At 42.8% G+C, this 22,620-nt stretch overlaps 1 protein-coding gene across 1 annotated transcript in view; it reads left to right on the plus strand.

Annotated features, from left to right (window-relative positions):
* Positions 1-22,337, plus strand: part of LOC130298214 (oocyte zinc finger protein XlCOF7.1-like) — a 74,785-nt gene extending 52,448 nt beyond the window's left edge. The window contains exons 6-10 of the mRNA XM_056551128.1: positions 12,418-12,531; positions 13,471-13,650; positions 18,159-18,285; positions 18,369-18,650; positions 20,910-22,337. Coding sequence (XP_056407103.1) covers positions 12,418-12,531; positions 13,471-13,650; positions 18,159-18,285; positions 18,369-18,650; positions 20,910-21,988 — 1,782 coding nt within the window. The 3' untranslated portion in view covers positions 21,989-22,337. The remainder of the gene's footprint in view (positions 1-12,417; positions 12,532-13,470; positions 13,651-18,158; positions 18,286-18,368; positions 18,651-20,909) is intronic.
* Positions 22,338-22,620: the final 283 nt, after the last annotated feature.

The raw sequence follows: 22,620 nt of genomic DNA on the forward strand, positions 1-22,620 counted from the left end.
CAGAACCTTTCATCAGTATGTCCAGCATTGTCACATCATCCAGGACTATTTTCTTTGGTGCATTTTACTTTTCCATCCACAGGACTTGTTTTTTTGCACAACTGATTGTACTTTGTAATGACACCTTCTATTTTACTATAAAATGTCCAGCGACACCAAGAAAATGTCATTTGTGGAGTAGGAATTAAAGAGAAATAAAAATGTGCACCTTTTGGTGTTTTTTGTTTTTCCACAGTGCAGTTCATGGTAAACCTGGCACGTTCTCTTTATTTTGTCATTTAATATGATTTCAGCGATACTCATATTTACATTTGGTTTATACTATCGCACTTCTTTTAGAAAAGTAAAACCTTTTTTCTCCATAATAAATCTTCTTCCAATTCCCCTATTCTGCCCCTTATGACTTTCGCCATCTTCCATGTACAGGGCTGTTTGTGGGGCGGGTTGCGCTGTCATCTACAGGTTTTAATGGCGCCATTTCCCATTTTTCTTTAGAATGGACTCATTGGGAGAGATTCATCAAATCCGGTGCAGAGGAAGAGTGAAGCAGCAGCCCACAGCGACCAGTCAGACCGCATATCCCATCTTTATAAAGGCCTATGAAAAATGAAAGTAGCGATCTGATTGGTCTTCATGGGCGACTTATCCCCTCCTCCTCCACACGGGTCCGATAAACCTCTCCCATTACAGATTATTTATACACCAGATTTTATTGTATTATAATGTAAGTCAATGGTAAAAAGATCCTGTAGTAATGTGAAGCGCAGAATCTGTTTTAGCGTCTAACGTTACGTTTTTGTCTTTTCCAAGAGTATAAACGGAATCACAAACACAGTTATCAAAACCCGTCCAGAGGAAAAGTTGCCCAGTTGCCCATAGCAACCAATCAGATGGCTTCTTTCACTTTGCAGAGGCCTTGGTAACAATGAAAGAAGCGATCTGATTGGTTGCTATGGGCACCTTTTCCTCTTGAAGGGTTTTGATAAATCTCCCCAGTGTGACTCTCGCCCCCTACTGGACACATTACACAACTAAGAACCATGCCGGCTGCTTCACAATACCAATATCTTCCCACTATGTTTTATCACCATTTCTGGGATAGAAAAGGCCCCAAAAAAGGCTCAAAAATCTGTCCCAAAAGGAGCAAATATTTCCTGTAGAATTCCTATAAATGTAATGGGGAAATGGCTTTTTGTGCACAGTTTAATGTTCCAGCCATTATTGTTACAGAAAATGGTGGGGATTATAGCCTAAAGCTTGGACCTGTATGCCAGGAAAGTTTAACTTGTTACATCCCGGCCTGCGTGACTTGCTGCACCACTTAAGCAGGACTAGGTCTGTGCATCAGTATACGGCAGTGTTTCCCAAACAGGGTGCCTCCAGCTGTTGCAAAACACCCAGCATGCCTGGACAATTTTGAGATGTTTTTCTATTTTAGAAACTACTCTCAGCTCCCAGCATGTACTGACAGACCATGCATGCTGAGAGTTGTAGTTGTGAACACAGCTGTAGGCACACGGGTTGGGAAACACTAAGTTAGGATCTGTTTTCTAACTCAGCGTTTCCCAACCCGTGTACCTCCAGCTAGTGCAGAACTACAACTACCAGGATGCCTGGACTGTCTGGGCATGCAGAGAGTTGTCGTTTTGCAACATCTGCACAGTGGTCTTTAATCTGTGGCCCTCCAGATATTGCAAAACTACAACATCCAGCATGCCTAGACAGCCAACAGCTGTCGGGGCATGCTGAGAGTTGTAGTTTTGCAACTTTTAGCAGGCCACCAAAGATGATCTTCACTGTCGTGCGCAGTCTCCACAGTCGTCCCCACCTCCGAGCCACTACCCCCACCCCACTCTGCACGGACTTCCATTGGTGGGCAGAGCGGGGGATCTTAACTTTAACCATCCTACCATTGGTCTGTCAGTCCTGACTAATGGCAGGGGATAGGAGGAGGTAGTACCCCTGCCACTTCACTCCTATCCATCATGGTGGTCAGTGATGTCTCTGACAGCACTCATATTTTCTGGGCGATCGGGTCATCAGAAACCCTGATTGGCCTTGAATTGACCGGCGAATCACGGCGATTAACATTTTGGGGAAGGGGTCTCGGGACCCCCCTAGGCGATGTGTCGGGATGGCTGCTAATAGATATCATCAGTCATCCTCCTCCGATTACTGCCCAACAAGCGGCGGTGACCGGAAATAGGGAGGGCGTACAGGTACTCCCTGCGTCCCAACAAGTTAAACGTAATAATTGTACTTAAAAAATATGCTATTTTTATAAAGCGGTACAATAATAGAAAAGTATATAACATGGGGATCATTTTAATCATATTGACCCACAGAATAAAGAAAATGTAATTTTTACCGTAAAGTGTACAGTGTGAAAACAAAACCTTTCAAAATTTACAAAACTGCGGTTTTCTCTTTAATTACCTCACAAATAATAATTTTTGGGGTCTGTCATACATTTTATGGTAAAATTAGTGATGTCATTACAAAGGACAATTGGTTTCCCAAAAAACAAGCCTCATATGGATCTGTGGATGGAAATAAAAGAGTTATGATTATTAGAAGACGAGGAGGAAGATACTAAAATGCAAAAATAAAATTGGCTGTGACCTTAACGACACAGGACGTATATTTACATCCCACGCGGCTCCCGTGATATAACGCAGGGTCGCATGGTGACCCCCACATCAAATCGAGTCGTTGCCGGCGGCCATCAATGTCCGGGACCCGCGGCTAATACCGGACATAACCGATCGTGGTGATACTTTGATGGTCGCATCTGAAGTGAAAGTGGAACCTTCCAGGCAGTGGTGCTGTTTTGGACCGCCACGGCATCCCGAACAGCTTGTAGGACACGAGGAGGATCCTTACCTGCCTCCTCACTGTCCAATCGCCAAATGACTGCTCTGTGCCCGACATCCAGGAAGGAGCAGTCGAGTGGCGATAACACTGATCAATGCCATGCTCTTGCATGGCAGTGATCAGTGTGAGAAATCAGTGTGTGCAATGTTATAGTCTCTTATGGGCTATGACATTGCAAAAAAAAAAAAAGTGAAAAGTATTAATAAATGTGATTTAACCCCTTCCCTAATAAAAGTATGAATAATCCTTCCCCTTTTTTTACCAAAATTTTTTTTTAAATAAAAATAAACATATGTGGTATCGCCGCGTAACTAAATCTCCGATCAATATAAGTATATCATTAATTAAACCGCACGGTCAATGGCGTACACGGAAAAAATTCCAAAGTCCAAAATAGCGTATTTTTGGTCACTTTAAACCATAAAAAAAGCGATCAAAGAGTCAGATCAAAACAAAAATGGTACCAATAAAAACTTCAGATCACGTCCGAAAAAAATAGCCCTCATACCGCCCCAAATGCGGAAATATAAAAAAGTTATAGGGGTCAGAAGATGACATTTTAAACATATAAAATTTTCCTGCATGTAGTTATGATTTTTCCAGAAGTACGACAAAATCACCTATATAAGTAGGGGATCATTATAATCGTATGGACCTACAGAATAAAGATAAGGTGTCATTTTTACCGAAAAATTTACTGGTTAGAAACGGAAGCCCCCAAAAGTTACAAAATGGTAGTTTTTTTTTTTCTGTTTTGTCACGCAATGATTATTTTTTTCCCGTTTCGCTGTAGATTTTATGGTAAAATGACTGACGTCATTACAAAGTAGAATTGGTGGCGCAAAAAAATAAGCATCATATGGATTTTTAGGTGGAAAATTTAAAGGGTTATGATTTTTAAAAGGTGATGAGCAAAAAAACAAAAGTGCAGAAAACGTAAAAACACTATGTCCTTAAGGGGTTAAACACGTATAATGTTTTGTACAGACATGATTGGGCTTAGAATCGTCCTCCTCTGACCCCTATAACTCTTATTTGTCCGTATACAGGAATGTACGAGCCGGATGTGCTGGGATCTGTAGTATTTTATTACCACTATAGTTTTCCTGGGGCTTATTGATCGTTTATGATAATATTTTGTGGTTTATGAAGTGACCAAAAATCAGCAATTCTGGACTTTGGTATTTTTTATGTTTACGCCATTGACCGCGCGGTTTCATTAAAGAGAACCTCTCATTAACTTGTTACATGTTATAATCCTCCCCGGTCACTGCCCCCATCATGATAAACCACCCCCGGCCTTTATTTTTATTATTTCTTAGTTTTCTACCTTGATATTGTTCTGTATTTTCTGCTCAGTCTCAGTCAGATTCACAGACTGGGAAGGGGCGTTCCCCAGCATGCGTGACATCATCTGAAGCCATACAGGGGAGAACTTCAGTTCAGTGTGAGATGAGCTATGATTGGCTAAGGCTGCACACACCCCCCTCAGCACTCCAGGCTGCACTTTCTTTGTTTGGACTTATGCCAGGCCAGCAGGAGTCCAAAGTCTGTGTATGAGATGGGGAAAAATGTGCTCTGGACAAGTAGGGAGACACCTAGTGGCAGCTTTTATAAACACAAAAAAAAACATAAAAAACGTCATTTTTTTTTAAACAGATTTTTTTTATTTACAATAAGGTATGCAATAGCAAAAATATTCGTTTTATTGAGAGTGACCATTTAACATGATATTTTAGAAAATTCAAGTAGAAAAAAAAACAGACATAGTGGCGTCTACAACATGTGCAGTGATCTCGGCTTCTCAGCAAAATGTATTAAACTAAAAGGAGGTTATTATACTTAATGATCATAAAGTCACCGCCACCTGTATATAACCACCATATACAGCTCTACTGTGTACACATACAGCTCAGCTACATGTACATTACACATATACAGCTCTACTGTGTACACATACAGCTCAGCTACATGCACATTACACATATACAGCTCTACTGTGTACACATACAGCTCAGCTACATGCACATTACACATATACAGCTCTACTGTGTACACATACAGCTCCGCTACATGCACATTACACATATACAGCTCTACTGTGTACACATACAGCTCAGCTACATGTACATTACACATATACAGCTCTACTGTGTACACATACAGCTCAGCTACATGTACATTACACATATACAGCTCTACTGTGTACACATACAGCTCAGCTACATGTACATTACACATATACAGCACTACTGTGTACACATACAGCTCAGCTACATGTACATTACACATATACAGCTCTACTGTGTACACATACAGCTCAGCTACATGCACATTACACATATACAGCATTACTGTGTACACATACAGCTCAGCTACATGTACATTACACATATACAACTCTACTGTGTACACATACAGCTCAGCTATATGTACATTACACATATACAGCTCTACTGTGTACACATACAGCTCAGCTACATGCACATTACACATATACAGCTCTACTGTGTACACATACAGCTCAGCTACATGTACATTACACATATACAGCTCTACTGTGTACACATACAGCTCAGCTACATGCACATTACACATATACAGCACTACTGGGTACACATACAGCTCAGCTACATGCACATTACACATATACAGCTCTACTGTGTACACATACAGCTCAGCTACATGTACATTACACATATACAGCTCTACTGTGTACACATACAGCTCAGCTACATGTACATTACACATATACAGCTCTACTGTGTACACATACAGCTCAGCTACATGCACATTACACATATACAGCTCTACTGTGTACACATACAGCTCAGCTACATGTACATTACACATATACAGCTCTACTGTGTACACATACAGCTCAGCTACATGTACATTACACATATACAGCTCTACTGTGTACACATACAGCTCATCTACATGTACATTACATATATACAGCTCTACTGTGTACACATACAGCTCAGCTACATGTACATTACACATATACAGCTCTACTGTGTACACATACAGCTCAGCTACATGTACATTACACATATATAGCTCTACTGTGTACACATACAGCTCAGCTACATGTACATTACACATATACAGCTCTACTGTGTACACATACAGCTCAGCTACATGCACATTACACATATACAGCTCTACTGTGTACACATACAGCTCATCTACATGCACATTACACATATACAGCTCTACTGTGTACACATACAGCTCAGCTACATGTACATTACACATATACATATCTACTGTGTACACATACAGCTCAGCTACATGTACATTACACATATACATATCTACTGTGTACACATACAGCTCAGCTACATGTACATTACACATATACAGCTCTACTGTGTACACATACAGCTCAGCTACATGTACATTACACATATACAGCTCTACTGTGTACACATACAGCTCAGCTACATGTACATTACACATATACAGCTCTACTGTGTACACATACAGCTCAGCTACATGTACATTACACATATACAGCTCTACTGTGTACACATACAGCTCAGCTACATGTACATTACACATATACAGCTCTACTGTGTACACATACAGTTCAGCTACATGTACATTACACATATACAGCTCTACTGTGTACACATACAGCTCAGCTACATGCACATTACACATATACAGCTCTACTGTGTACACATACAGCTCAGCTACATGTACATTACACATATACAGCTCTACTGTGTACACATACAGCTCAGCTACATGTACATTACACATATACAGCTCTACTGTGTACACATACAGCTCAGCTACATGCACATTACACATATACAGCTCTACTGTGTACACATACAGCTCAGCTACATGCACATTACACATATACAGCTCTACTGTGTACACATACAGCTCAGCTACATGTACATTACACATATACAGCTCTACTGTGTACACATACAGCTCAGCTACATCATGCACATTACACATATACAGCTCTACTGTGTACACATACAGCTCAGCTACATCATGCACATTACACATATACAGCTCTACTGTGTACACATACAGCTCAGCTACATGTACATTACACATATACAGCTCTACTGTGTACACATACAGCTCAGCTACATGTACATTACACATATACAGCTCTACTGTGTACACATACAGCTCAGCTACATGTATATTACACATATACAGCTCTACTGTGTACACACACAGCTCAGCTACATGTACATTACACATATACAGCTCTACTGTGTACACATACAGCTCAGCTACATGTACATTACACATATACAGCTCTACTGTGTACACATACAGCTCAGCTACATGTACATTACACACATACAGCTCTACTGTACACATACAGCTCAGCTACATGCACATTACACATATGCAGCATTACTGTGTACACATACAGCTCAGCTACATGCACATTACACATATACAGCTCTACTGTGTACACATACAGCTCAGCTACATGTACATTACACATATACAGCTCTACTCTGTACACATACAGCTCAGCTACATGTACATTACACATATACAGCTCTACTGTGTACACATACAGCTCAGCTACATGTACATTACACATATACAGCTCTACTGTGTACACATACAGCTCAGCTACATGTACATTACACATATACAGCTCTACTGTGTACACATACAGCTCAGCTACATGTACATTACACATATACAGCTCTACTGTGTACACATACAGCTCAGCTACATGTACATTACACATATACAGCTCTACTGTGTACACATACAGCACAGCTACATGTACATTACACATATACAGCTCTGCTGTGTACACATACAGCTCAGCTACATGTACATTACACATATACAGCTCTACTGTGTACACATACAGCTCAGCTACATGTACATTACACATATACAGCTCTACTGTGTACACATACAGCTCAGCTACATGTACATTACACATATACAGCTCTACTGTGTACACATACAGCTCAGCTACATGTACATTACACATATACAGCTCTACTGTGTACACATAAGCTCAGCTACATGTACATTACACATATACAGCTCTACTGTGTACACATACAGCTCAGCTACATGTACATTACACACATACAGCTCTACTGTACACATACAGCTCAGCTACATGCACATTACACATATGCAGCATTACTGTGTACACATACAGCTCAGCTACATGCACATTACACATATACAGCTCTACTGTGTACACATACAGCTCAGCTACATGTACATTACACATATACAGCTCTACTGTGTACACATACAGCTCAGCTACATGTACATTACACATATGCAGCATTACTGTGTACACATACAGCTCAGCTACATGCACATTACACATATACAGCTCTACTGTGTACACATACAGCTCAGCTACATGTACATTACACATATACAGCTCTACTGTGTACACATACAGCTCAGCTACATGTACATTACACATATACAGCTCTACTGTGTACACATACAGCTCAGCTACATGTACATTACACATATACAGCTCTACTGTGTACACATACAGCTCAGCTACATGTACATTACACATATACAGCTCTACTGTGTACACATACAGCTCAGCTACATGTACATTACACATATACAGCTCTACTGTGTACACATACAGCTCAGCTACATGTACATTACACATATACAGCTCAGCTACACGCACATTACACATATACAGCTCTACTGTGTACACATACAGCTCAGCTACATGTACATTACACATATACAGCTCTACTGTGTACACATACAGCTCAGCTACATGTACATTACACATACAGCTCTACTGTGTACACATACAGCTCAGCTACATGTACATTACACATATACAGCTCTACTGTGTACACATACAGCTCAGCTACATGTACATTACACATATACAGCTCTACTGTGTACACATACAGCTCAGCTACATGTACATTACACATATACAGCTCTACTGTGTACACATACAGCTCAGCTACATGCACATTACACATATACTGCTCTACTGTGTACACATACAGCTCAGCTACATTACACATATACTGCTCTACTGTGTACACATACAGCTCAGCTACATGCACATTACACATATACAGCTCTACTGTGTACACATACAGCTCAGCTACATGCACATTACACATATATACAGCTCTACTGTGTACACATACAGCTCAGCTACATGTACATTACACATATACAGCTCTACTGTGTACACATACAGCTCAGCTACATGCACATTACACATATACAGCTCTACTGTGTACACATACAGCTCAGCTACATGTACATTACACATATATAGCTCTACTGTGTACACATACAGCTCAGCTACATGTACATTACACATATACAGCTCTACTGTGTACACATACAGCTCAGCTACATGTACATTACACATATACAGCTCTACTGTGTACACATACAGCTCAGCTACATGCACATTACACATATACAGCTCTACTGTGTACACATACAGCTCAGCTACATGCACATTACACATATACAGCTCTACTGTGTACACATACAGCTCAGCTACATGTACATTACACATATACAGCTCTACTGTGTACACATACAGCTCAGCTACATGTACATTATACATATACAGCTCTACTGTGTACACATACAGCTCAGCTACATGTACATTACACATATTCTGCTCTACTGTGTACACATACAGCTCAGCTACATGTACATTACACATATACAGCTCTACTGTGTACACATACAGCTCAGCTACATGTACATTACACATATACAGCTCTACTGTGTACACATACAGCTCAGCTACATGCACATTACACATATACAGCTCTACTGTGTACACATACAGCTCAGCTACATGTACATTACATATATACAGCTCTACTGTGTACACATACAGCTCAGCTACATGCACATTACACATATACAGCTCTACTGTGTACACATACAGCTCAGCTACATGTACATTACACATATACAGCTCTACTGTGTACACATACAGCTCAGCTACATGTACATTACACATACACAGCTCTACTGTGTACACAAACAGCTCAGCTACATGCACATTACACATATACAGCTCTACTGTGTACACATACAGCTCAGCTACATGTACATTACACATATACAGCTCTACTGTGTACACATACAGCTCAGCTACATGTACATTACACATATACAGCTCTACTGTGTACACATACAGCTCAGCTACATGTACATTACACATATACAGCTCTACTGTGTACACATACAGCTCAGCTACATGTACATTACACATATACAGCTCTACTGTGTACACATACAGCTCAGCTACATGTACATTACACATATACAGCTCTACTGTGTACACATACAGCTCAGCTACATGTACATTACACATATACAGCTCTACTGTTTACACATACAGCTCAGCTACATGTACATTACACATATACAGCTCTACTGTGTACACATACAGCTCAGCTACATGTACATTACACATATACAGCTCTACTGTGTACACATACAGCTCAGCTACATGCACATTACACATATACAGCTCTACTGTGTACACACAGCTCAGCTACATGTACATTACACATATACAGCTCTACTGTGTACACATACAGCTCAGCTACATGTACATTACACATATTCTGCTCTACTGTGTACACATACAGCTCAGCTACATGTACATTACACATATACAGCTCTACTGTGTACACATACAGCTCAGCTACATGTACATTACACATATATACAGCTCTACTGTGTACACATACAGCTCAGCTACATGCACATTACACATATACAGCTCTACTGTGTACACATACAGCTCAGCTACATGTACATTACACATATACAGCTCTACTGTGTACACATACAGCTCAGCAACATGTACATTACACATATACAGCTCTACTGTGTACACATACAGCTCAGCTACATGTACATTACACATATACAGCTCTACTGTGTACACATACAGCTCAGCTACATGTACATTACACATATACAGCTCTACTGTGTACACATACAGCTCAGCTACATGTACATTACATATATACAGCTCTACTGTGTACACATACAGCTCAGCTACATGCACATTACACATATACAGCTCTACTGTGTACACATACAGCTCAGCTACATGTACATTACACATATACAGCTCTACTGTGTACACATACAGCTCAGCTACATGTACATTACACATACACAGCTCTACTGTGTACACAAACAGCTCAGCTACATGCACATTACACATATACAGCTCTACTGTGTACACATACAGCTCAGCTACATGTACATTACACATATACAGCTCTACTGTGTACACATACAGCTCAGCTACATGTACATTACACATATACAGCTCTACTGTGTACACATACAGCTCAGCTACATTACACATATACAGCTCTACTGTGTACACATACAGCTCAGCTACATGTACATTACACATATACAGCTCTACTGTGTACACATACAGCTCAGCTACATGTACATTACACATATACAGCTCTACTGTGTACACATACAGCTCAGCTACATGTACATTACACATATACAGCTCTACTGTGTACACATACAGCTCAGCTACATGTACATTACACATATACAGCTCTACTGTGTACACATACAGCTCAGCTACATGTACATTACACATATACAGCTCTACTGTGTACACATACAGCTCAGCTACATGTACATTACACATATACAGCTCTACTGTGTACACATACAGCTCAGCTACATGTACATTACACATATACAGCTCTACTGTGTACACATACAGCTCAGCTACATGTACATTACACATATACAGCTCTACTGTGTACACATACAGCTCAGCTACATGTACATTACACATATACAGCTCTACTGTGCACACATACAGCTCAGCTACATGTACATTACACATATACAGCTCTACTGTGTACACATACAGCTCAGCTACATGCACATTACACACAGCTCTACTGTGTACACATACAGCTCAGCTACATGTACATTACACATATACAGCTCTACTGTGTACACATACAGCTCAGCTACATGCACATTACACACAGCTCTGCTGCAGACATATATAACACACACATACACAGCTCTGCACCACGCACATCACACACACACACACAGCTCTGCTGCATACACATAACTTCAGCTCATCCAGCAGCGATCACAACCAGCACAGCAGAGTCCTGCATACACTGAGCAGATGAGCCTAGAGCAGCAGCCCCTGATCATGTGACTCCTCCTCCTCCATGTGACTGATCACATGACGGTGACATCATCGCAGGTCCTGTAAGTACACGGCTCCTGTACAGTCTGCAGGTGGAGGTATATACGGTTATGGTGACATCAGGAGCGCTGGGGGAGGGGACATTACTATTAACCCCTTCAGGTCCACAAGGTCTTATGACTTAACGAAGACGATCACAAGATCCAGAACTTTCTGTGTATTTGTCTCTTTCTTTCTCTGTTGTTGTTTCTATTAGCAGCCGCCATTTCTCATCGTCTCCTCTTCTTCCCTTCAGGTTTCTCCAATCCAGGATCCTCTGCTGATATCTTCTATATAAGAGAATTCTCCTGGATGACCCATCAACCATGGAGAGAGACAGGAACAAGATGGCCGACAGGATCATAAACCTCACACTACAGATACTCTTCCGGCTTACTGGAGAGGTGAGGGATTCTGGGAGTGATGTCACATGACCTCATTCTTATCTATGGAATAACAGATGATATGACTGGAGAGGTGAGGGATTCTGGGAGTGATGTCACATGACCTCATTCTTATCTATGTAATAACAGATGGATATGACTGGAGAGGTGAGGGATTCTGGGAGTGATGTCACATGACCCCATTCTTATCTATGGAATAACAGATGGATATGACTGGAGAGGTGAGGGATTCTGGGAGTGATGTCACATGACCTCATTCTTATCTATGTAATAACAGATGATATGACTGGAGAGGTGAGGGATTCTGGGAGTGATGTCACATGACCCCATTCTTATCTATGGAATAACAGATGGATATGACTGGAGAGGTGAGGGATTCTGGGAGTGATGTCACATGACCTCATTCTTATCTATCTAATAACAGATGGATATGACTGGAGAGGTGAGGGATTCTGGGAGTGATGTCACATGACCTCATTCTTATCTATGTAATAACAGATGGATATGACTGGAGAGGTGAGGGATTCTGGGAGTGATGTCACATGACCTCATTCTTATCTATGTAATAACAGATAGATATGACTGGAGAGGTGAGGGATTCTGGGAGTGATGTCACACTACCTCATTCTTATCTATGTAATAACAGATGGATATGACTGGAGAGGTGAGGGATTCTGGGAGTGATGTCACATGACCTCATTCTTATCTATGTAATAACAGATAGATATGACTGGAGAGGTGAGGGATTCTGGGAGTGATGTCACACTACCTCATTCTTATCTATGTAATAACAGATGGATATGACTGGAGAGGTGAGGGATTCTGGGAGTGATGTCACATGACCTCATTCTTATCTATGGAATAACAGATGATATGACTGGAGAGGTGAGGAATTCTGGGAATGTATGTAGTGATATTAATGTGTCTCTCCATACACAGGATTACACAGTAGTGAAGAAGTCCTCTAGTGGGCGCTGTCGGGCCCCTGTGTGTGAAGGATGGGGAAGAACCCTGAGCCCAATCCCGGGGCCCCCACCTCACTCCCTGATACATGAGGAAATGGATGAACAGAAGATCCGAGAACTCATCAACAAGATGATGGAGCTGCTGACTGGAGAGGTGACCCTGCTGGGACATTATACAGTAATGGAGGGGTCTGGTGATGACTGGAGAGGTGACCCTGCTGGGACATTATACAGTAATGGAGGGGTCTGGTGATGACTGGAGAGGTGACACTGCTGGGACATTATACAGTAATGGAGGGGTCTGGTGATGACTGGAGAGGTGACCCTGCTGGGACATTATACAGTAATGGAGGGGTCTGGTGATGACTGGAGAGGTGACACTGCTGGGATATTATACAGTAATGGAGGGGTCTTGTGATGACTGGAGAGGTGACCCTGCTGGGACATTATACAGTAATGGAGGGGTCTGGTGATGACTGGAGAGGTGACCCTGCTGGGACATTATACAGTAATGGAGGGGTCTGGTGATGACAGGAGAGGTGACACTGCTGGGACATTATACAGTAATGGAGGGGTCTGGTGATGACTGGAGAGGTGACACTGCTGGGACATTATACAGTAATGGAGGGGTCTGGTGATGACTGGAGAGGTGACACTGCTGGGACATTATACAGTAAAGGAGGGGTCTGGTGATGACTGGAGAGGTGACACTGCTGGGACATTATACAGTAATGGAGGGGTCTGGTGATGACTGGAGAGGTGACACTGCTGGGACATTATACAGTAAAGGAGGGGTCTGGTGATGACTGGAGAGGTGACACTGCTGGGACATTATACAGTAATGGAGGGGTCTGGTGATGACTGGAGAGGTGACACTGCTGGGACATTATACAATAATGGAGGGGTCTGGTGATGACTGGAGAGGTGACACTGCTGGGACATTATACAGTAATGGAGGGGTCTGGTGATGACTGGAGAGGTGACACTGCTGGGACATTATACAGTAATGGAGGGGTCTGGTGATGACTGGAGAGGTGACACTGCTGGGACATTATACAGTAATGGAGGGGTCTGGTGATGACTGGAGAGGTGACACTGCTGGGACATTATACAGTAATGGAGGGGTCTGGTGATGACTGGAGAGGTGACCCTGCTGGGACATTATACAGTAATGGGGGGGTCTGGTGATGACTGGAGAGGTGACACTGCTGGGACATTATACAGTAATGGAGGGGTCTGGTGATGACTGGAGAGGTGACACTGCTGGGACATTATACAGTAATGGAGGGGTCTGGTGATGACTGGAGAGGTGACACTGCTGGGAATGCTGGGACATTATACAGTAATGGAGGGGTCTGGTGATGACTGGAGAGGTGACCCTGCTGGGACATTATACAGTAATGGAGGGGTCTGGTGATGACTGGAGAGGTGACACTGCTGGGACATTATACAGTAATGGAGGGGTCTGGTGATGACTGGAGAGGTGACACTGCTGGGACATTATACAGTAATGGAGGGGTCTGGTGATGACTGGAGAGGTGACACTGCTGGGACATTATACAGTAATGGAGGGGTCTGGTGATGACTGGAGAGGTGACACTGCTGGGAATGCTGGGACATTATACAGTAATGGAGGGGTCTGGTGATGACTGGAGAGGTGACCCTGCTGGGACATTATACAGTAATGGAGGGGTCTGGTGATGACTGGAGAGGTGACACTGCTGGGACATTATACAGTAATGGAGGGGTCTGGTGATGACTGGAGAGGTGACACTGCTGGGACATTATACAGTAATGGAGGGGTCTGGTGATGACTGGAGAGGTGACACTGCTGGGACATTATACAATAATGGAGGGGTCTGGTGATGACTGGAGAGGTGACACTGCTGGGACATTATACAGTAATGGAGGGGTCTGGTGATGACTGGAGAGGTGACACTGCTGGGACATTATACAGTAATGGAGGGGTCTGGTGATGACTGGAGAGGTGACACTGCTGGGACATTATACAGTAATGGAGGGGTCTGGTGATGACTGGAGAGGTGACCCTGCTGGAACATTATACAGTAATGGAGGGGTCTGGTGATGACTGGAGAGGTGACACTGCTGGGACATTATACAGTAATGGAGGGGTCTGGTGATGACTGGAGAGGTGACACTGCTGGGACATTATACAATAATGGAGGGGTCTGGTGATGACTGGAGAGGTGACACTGCTGGGACATTATACAGTAATGGAGGGGTCTGGTGATGACTGGAGAGGTGACACTGCTGGGACATTATACAGTAATGGAGGGGTCTGGTGATGACTGGAGAGGTGACACTGCTGGGACATTATACAATAATGGAGGGGTCTGGTGATGACTGGAGAGGTGACACTGCTGGGACATTATACAGTAATGGAGGGGTCTGGTGATGACTGGAGAGGTGACACTGCTGGGACATTATACAGTAATGGAGGGGTCTGGTGATGACTGGAGAGGTGACACTGCTGGGACATTATACAGTAATGGAGGGGTCTGGTGATGACTGGAGAGGTGACCCTGCTGGAACATTATACAGTAATGGAGGGGTCTGGTGATGACTGGAGAGGTGACACTGCTGGGACATTATACAGTAATGGAGGGGTCTGGTGATGACTGGAGAGGTGACACTGCTGGGACATTATACAATAATGGAGGGGTCTGGTGATGACTGGAGAGGTGACACTGCTGGGACATTATACAGTAATGGAGGGGTCTGGTGATGACTGGAGAGGTGACCCTGCTGGGACATTATACGGTAATGGAGGGGTCTGGTGATGACTGGAGAGGTGACACTGCTGGGACATTATACAGTAATGGAGGGGTCTGGTGATGACTGGAGAGGTGACACTGCTGGGACATTATACAGTAATGGGGGGTCTGGTGATGACTGGAGAGGTGACACTGCTGGAACATTATACAGTAATGGAGGGGTCTGGTGATGACTGGAGAGGTGACACTGCTGGGACATTATACAGTAATGGAGGGGTCTGGTGATGACAGGAGAGGTGGAAATGCTGGGACATTATACAGTAATGGAGGAGTCTGGTGATGACTGGAGAGGTGACACTGCTGGGACATTGTACAGTAATGGAGGGGTCTGGTGATGACTGGAGAGGTGACACTGCTGGGACATTATACAGTAATGGAGGGGTCTGGTGATGACTGGAGAGGTGACACTGCTGGGACATTATACAGTAATGGAGGGGTCTGGTGATGACTGGAGAGGTGACACTGCTGGGACATTATACAGTAATGGAGGGGTCTGGTGATGACTGGAGAGGTGACACTGCTGGGACATTATACAGTAATGGAGGGGTCTGGTGATGACTGGAGAGGTGACCCTGCTGGGACATTATACAGTAATGGAGGGGTCTGGTGATGACTGGAGAGGTGACACTGCTGGGACATCATACAGTAATGGAGGGGTCTGGTGATGACTGGAGAGGTGACACTGCTGGGACATTATACAGTAATGGAGGGGTCTGGTGATGACTGGAGAGGTGACACTGCTGGGACATTATACAGTAATGGAGGGGTCTGGTGATGACTGGAGAGGTGACACTGCTGGGACATTATACAGTAATGGAGGGGTCTGGTGATGACTGGAGAGGTGACACTGCTGGGACATTATACAGTAATGGAGGGGTCTGGTGATGACTGGAGAGGTGACACTGCTGGCACATTATACAGTAATGGAGGGGTCTGGTGATGACTGGAGAGGTGACCCTGCTGGGACATTATACAGTAATGGAGGGGTCTGGTGATGACTGGAGAGGTGACACTGCTGGGAATGCTGGGACATTATACAGTAATGGAGGGGTCTGGTGATGACTGGAGAGGTGACACTGCTGGGACATTATACAGTAATGGAGGGGTCTGGTGATGACTGGAGAGGTGACACTGCTGGGACATTATACAGTAATGGAGGGGTCTGGTGATGACAGGAGAGGTGACACTGCTGGGACATTATACAGTAATGGAGGGGTCTGGTGATGACTGGAGAGGTGACACTGCTGGGACATTATACAGTAATGGAGAGGTCTGGTGATGACTGGAGAGGTGACCCTGCTGGGACATTATACAGTAATGGAGGGGTCTGGTGATGACTGGAGAGGTGACACTGCTGGGACATTATACAGTAATGGAGGGGTCTGGTGATGACTGGAGAGGTGACACTGCTGGGACATTATACAGTAATGGAGGGGTCTGGTGATGACTGGAGAGGTGACACTGCTGGGACATTATACAGTAATGGAGGGGTCTGGTGATGACTGGAGAGGTGACACTGCTGGGACATTATACAGTAATGGAGGGGTCTGGTGATGACTGGAGAGGTGACACTGCTGGGACATTATACAGTAATGGAGGGGTCTGGTGATGACTGGAGAGGTGACACTGCTGGGACATTATACAGTAATGGAGGGGTCTGGTGATGACTGGAGAGGTGACCCTGCTGGGACATTATACAGTAATGGAGGGGTCTGGTGATGACTGGAGAGGTGACACTGCTGGGACATTATACAGTAATGGAGGGGTCTGGTGATGACTGGAGAGGTGACACTGCTGGGAATGCTGGGACATTATACAGTAACACCACTGGAGGGGTCGGGGTGATGACTGTATCATTATGTGTCAGGTTCCTATAAGGTGTCAGGACGTGGCGGTCTATTTCTCCATGGAGGAGTGGGAGTATGTAGAAGGACACAAGGATCAGTACAAGGATCAGGTCATGATGGAGGATCAGCAGCCCCTCACATCACCAGGTAATAGACATGACTATATACACACGTCCTCTCATTATTTGTATGTAAAGAATGAATTCAGTCTCTGTATGTGTTCCCTACAGTCAGATCCAGTAAGAGAACAGCACCAGAGAGGTGTCCCCGTCCTCTTAATGAGAAGAATATGGAGGACATTACTACAAGGAAAAATCTGACATATATTAATACTACAGACATAAAGGAAGAAGAAGAGACAGATGTGAGCGGTGATGAGCAGTATAAGGAGGACATTCCTACAGAGAAAAATCTGATCTATATTAATACTACAGACATAAAGGAAGAAGAAGACACAGATGTGAGCGGTGATGAGCAGTATGAGAAGGACATTCCTACAGGTAACTGCCCAGGTGAGTAGTAACCAATAAATATAGATAGGAGTCACAGATTCTACTCAGTCATCACCTGCAACAATATTGTGTGGAATTATTTAAATGGTCACTGTCAGATACAAAAACTTTTGATATGTTGTAAATCATGTATAACCAAAAGGTTTTGTAATTGCTTTCAATAGAAAATGTTCAGTATTTCATACTGATAAATCCAGTCAAACAACTGCCCCCCTGCCTGCTTGGACACATACTAGTCCTGCTGTGTCCATGAGTCATCACCTATGTCATGGACACACTTCCTTGATTGACAGCTGTGAGCGCAGGGCTCCTCCCACTGTCAGCTTGTGTCCCGCTACTGTCCGTGAGGACATGCTGGGAGTTGTAGTTTTGCTAATGCTGGGGAGATGTGAGCAGACAGCATACTGAGGGAGGGGGCGGAGACCTGAACAGTGAGGCCACGCCCCCTCCCTTTGAGAGAAATTCAGACTAGTGAGCTAAATTAAAAGTGTAAAAAAAAAAAAAATGTGCTAGACACATAAAAATTAGATGTACAGGATTAGGTACTGAGTGATATATTAAAAAAATGTTTTTTATGTTGGATCTGACGGGTACACTTTAAAGGAATACTATCATGCAGGACAACTTATCACGGGCGGTCCTACCGCTGGGACCCTCCCACGATCTCCTGCACAGGACCCCGGGGATGATTCATCCCCGGAACAAGGTGTGTCGACCCCGCACTAAGTGGCGGCCAACAACCCCCCCAATATGTCTCTATGGGAGAGCCAGAGATACAGCGTTCGTCTATCTCTGACTCTCCCATAGATATACATGAAAGTGTGTGTGTGGGGGGGGGGGGGCGACACACTAAGTTCCTGGGGAAAGCCGGGGTCCTATTCAGGAGATTGTGGGGGTCCCAGCAATCGGATCCCCCATTGATCAGACACTTATCCCCATCCTAGAACATAATAATGTTTTATAGGCATTTTCCCTGAGTGGAGTGTGATAGATGGTATGCACCCTCACTGATACTGAGCGTGCGCGTTGTCTTTAAAGTCCTTGTTTGCGCTGTTGTTTTTATTGTCCCTGTTGTCTCCATCTTATATAGTCAGCAGGATTTCCATTTATACGACTAGAGGAATAATTTGGGATATTTCCCAGCACTTCTGTATTGCTGGGGGCTCTGAACCGCCTCGGCTGTCGTCTGATTTGTGCCCTATGGATTGTTCATTGCTGCTGGATCGGGGTGTGTTGGGGCTCCAGGAGCAGGGCTGTGGAGTCGGTAGATAAATGTTCCGACTCCGCAGTTTTTTGTACTTCCGACTCCAACTCCCTGACTCCGACTCCTCTGTATTAATATGCGAATGTATTTATAAACACAGTTGAATCCAAGAAACCCACCAAGTTCTTCTAAGCTCTTCTAGCAGAGAGAGGTAGTTGGGTAGAAGCTGCTGCCTTCTCCTTTTTGTGTGCTGATCTGCTGCTGAAGATAGGGCAGTGGGAGGATCCAGGAAGGGGCATTTATTATAAAACATGATTTCCCTAGTAGAATCCCATAGTCATGTTTAAAGTTAAAGCTAACAATCAGAGTTTACAAGTTTTTATAGCCTTAGCTGAATGGCAGCAGTTTTTCCATTGGTTTACATCTTCAGTCTTGAACTATTGACCCACCATTCCCTTCACTTATACAAGTGTCTCTAGTCCTGCCAAAAACATATTTCCTTAACCCCTTATCAGTGAGAGGCGAGGTTACCCATGGGTTCCCTGTAACAGCAGAACACAACACTATGGAAAGTATAAGTATTGCCGCTCCTAATTGTGCGTTGCGTGCCATATAGTGAAGCACATGAAAAGCTTCTTCAGTCACTTAACGTGTTCGTTTTGCGGTTACGTGAGGCACTGCATGCATTGGTCTTTATTCTTACAGTAGAGAAGTCATTAATTATAACTTTTTGTGAATTGGGACATTTAAACTTGCTTTTTTTAATTTTTTATTCCAATCTAAATTTAGTAGGAGTCGGAGTCGGTGCATTGTTTTCCGACTCCGACTCCAGGTACCCAAAATTTCGTCCGACTTCTCGACTCCGACTCCACAGCACTGTCCAGAAGTGGGGTGTATGTGACCTAAAGAACCTATATTATGTTTACATTAACTATTTAATATCTGGAGGATGGGGAGAAGGTTCCACAATGTCACATGCTGCACTTATAATGTTCTACTAAAAAGACTATAAATATGGGCGCAGTTATTAATAAAATCTGTGTTATTCTCTGCAGATTCCTGTACCAGGAGATCAGAGGAGAATCTTATATCTTCAGATTATAAAGCAGATGATGATATCACACAAGATACATATGAAGAACATTCCATTATCCCAGATACACCCTCAGCCCTTCACAGCCAAGATCTGTCATCTCATCCTTATATACAGGTCCTGTCTTCTCAGTCATCACAGGATGTTCAGCAAAATAAAAGCCACAGAAGGTGTGTTACACATAAAAGAGCTCAAACAGGAAAGCTATGTTCATGCTCAGAATGTGGGAAATGTTTTACTTTTAATTCAGATCTTGTTGTACATCAAAGAACTCACAAAGGAGAGAAGCCGTTTTCATGTTCAGAATCTGAAAAATGTTTTACTTCTAAATCAAATCTTGTTCAACATCAAAGAACTCACACAGGGGAGAAACTATTTTCATGTTCAGAATGTGGAAAATGTTTTCCTTATAAAACACGGCTTGTTAAACATCAGAGAATTCACACAGGGGAGAAACCATTTTCATGTTCAGAATGTAGGAAATGTTTTACTTCTAAATCAAATCTTGTTGAACATAAAAGAATTCACACAGGGGAGAAACTATTTTCATGTTCAGAATGTGGGAAATGTTTTATTTCTAAATCACGGCTTGTTGAACATCAGAGAACTCACACAGGAGAGAAGCCATTTTCATGTTCAGAATGTGGTAAATGTTTTACTCAGAGATCACATCTGTCTGAACATCAAAAAATTCATATTGGAGAGAAGCCATTTTCATGTTCAGAATGTGGGAAATGTTTTACTTCTAAATTAAATCTTGTTCAACATCAAAGAACTCACACAGGGGTGAAACCATTTTCATGTTCAGAATGTGGAAAATGTTTTACTTCTAAATCAAGTCTTGTTCAACATCAGAGAACCCATACAGGAGAGAAGCCATATTCATGTACAGAATGTGGAAAATGTTTTACTAATAAATCACATCTTGTTCAACATCAAAGAACCCACACAGGAGAGAAGCCATATTCATGTGCAGAATGTGGAAAATGTTTTACTCGAAAAGCAATTCTTCTTATACACCAAAGAATGCACACAAAGTAGCCTTCTAACTTGTCAAATTGTAAAAAAGCTACAACCATTGCAGTCAAAGTCATAGGAGAGATCAATTTAGAGCAATAAATTTACATTGAAAAAGTGACTATTCCAAAAAATTTCTAAAATACAAAATGCGAATAGAATCCAAATAATACATCTGTATTTATGTCACCAGGTACTAGAATATTATATATATAAACTGGTCCCAAACCTTGTTACAAATGTTTAATAAAAATTTACTTTTCAAACATAAAGTTTCTTATCCATTTATCTCTATAATTTTGTCTGCTGGGAAATAATCCCCCATAACAATGTAGAGATATGATGTGTCCGCTGCTCCTCATGGTGAAGACCCAACAGGTATAATCCATGGGGAGCTGCTGGGACTGGATATTCCCCACCGGCCATGATTGACAGATCGCTCTTTGTTCACATATGTTACATATTATGGGATATTTCTCAATAAATGTTCTCATTATCAAGGTTACAGGTTATCACTGAGATACACTGTACAGTGCTGGATGTATATATATATATAGAATCTAATGACATAGTACAATACTATTTCAGTACAGTGGGAGGATATACCATATATACACATGAAGTATCCAATAAGAAAACACCCACCACCTAATGTA

Source organism: Hyla sarda (assembly GCF_029499605.1).
Source record: "Hyla sarda isolate aHylSar1 chromosome 1 unlocalized genomic scaffold, aHylSar1.hap1 SUPER_1_unloc_5, whole genome shotgun sequence".
NCBI lineage: Eukaryota > Metazoa > Chordata > Amphibia > Anura > Hylidae > Hyla > Hyla sarda.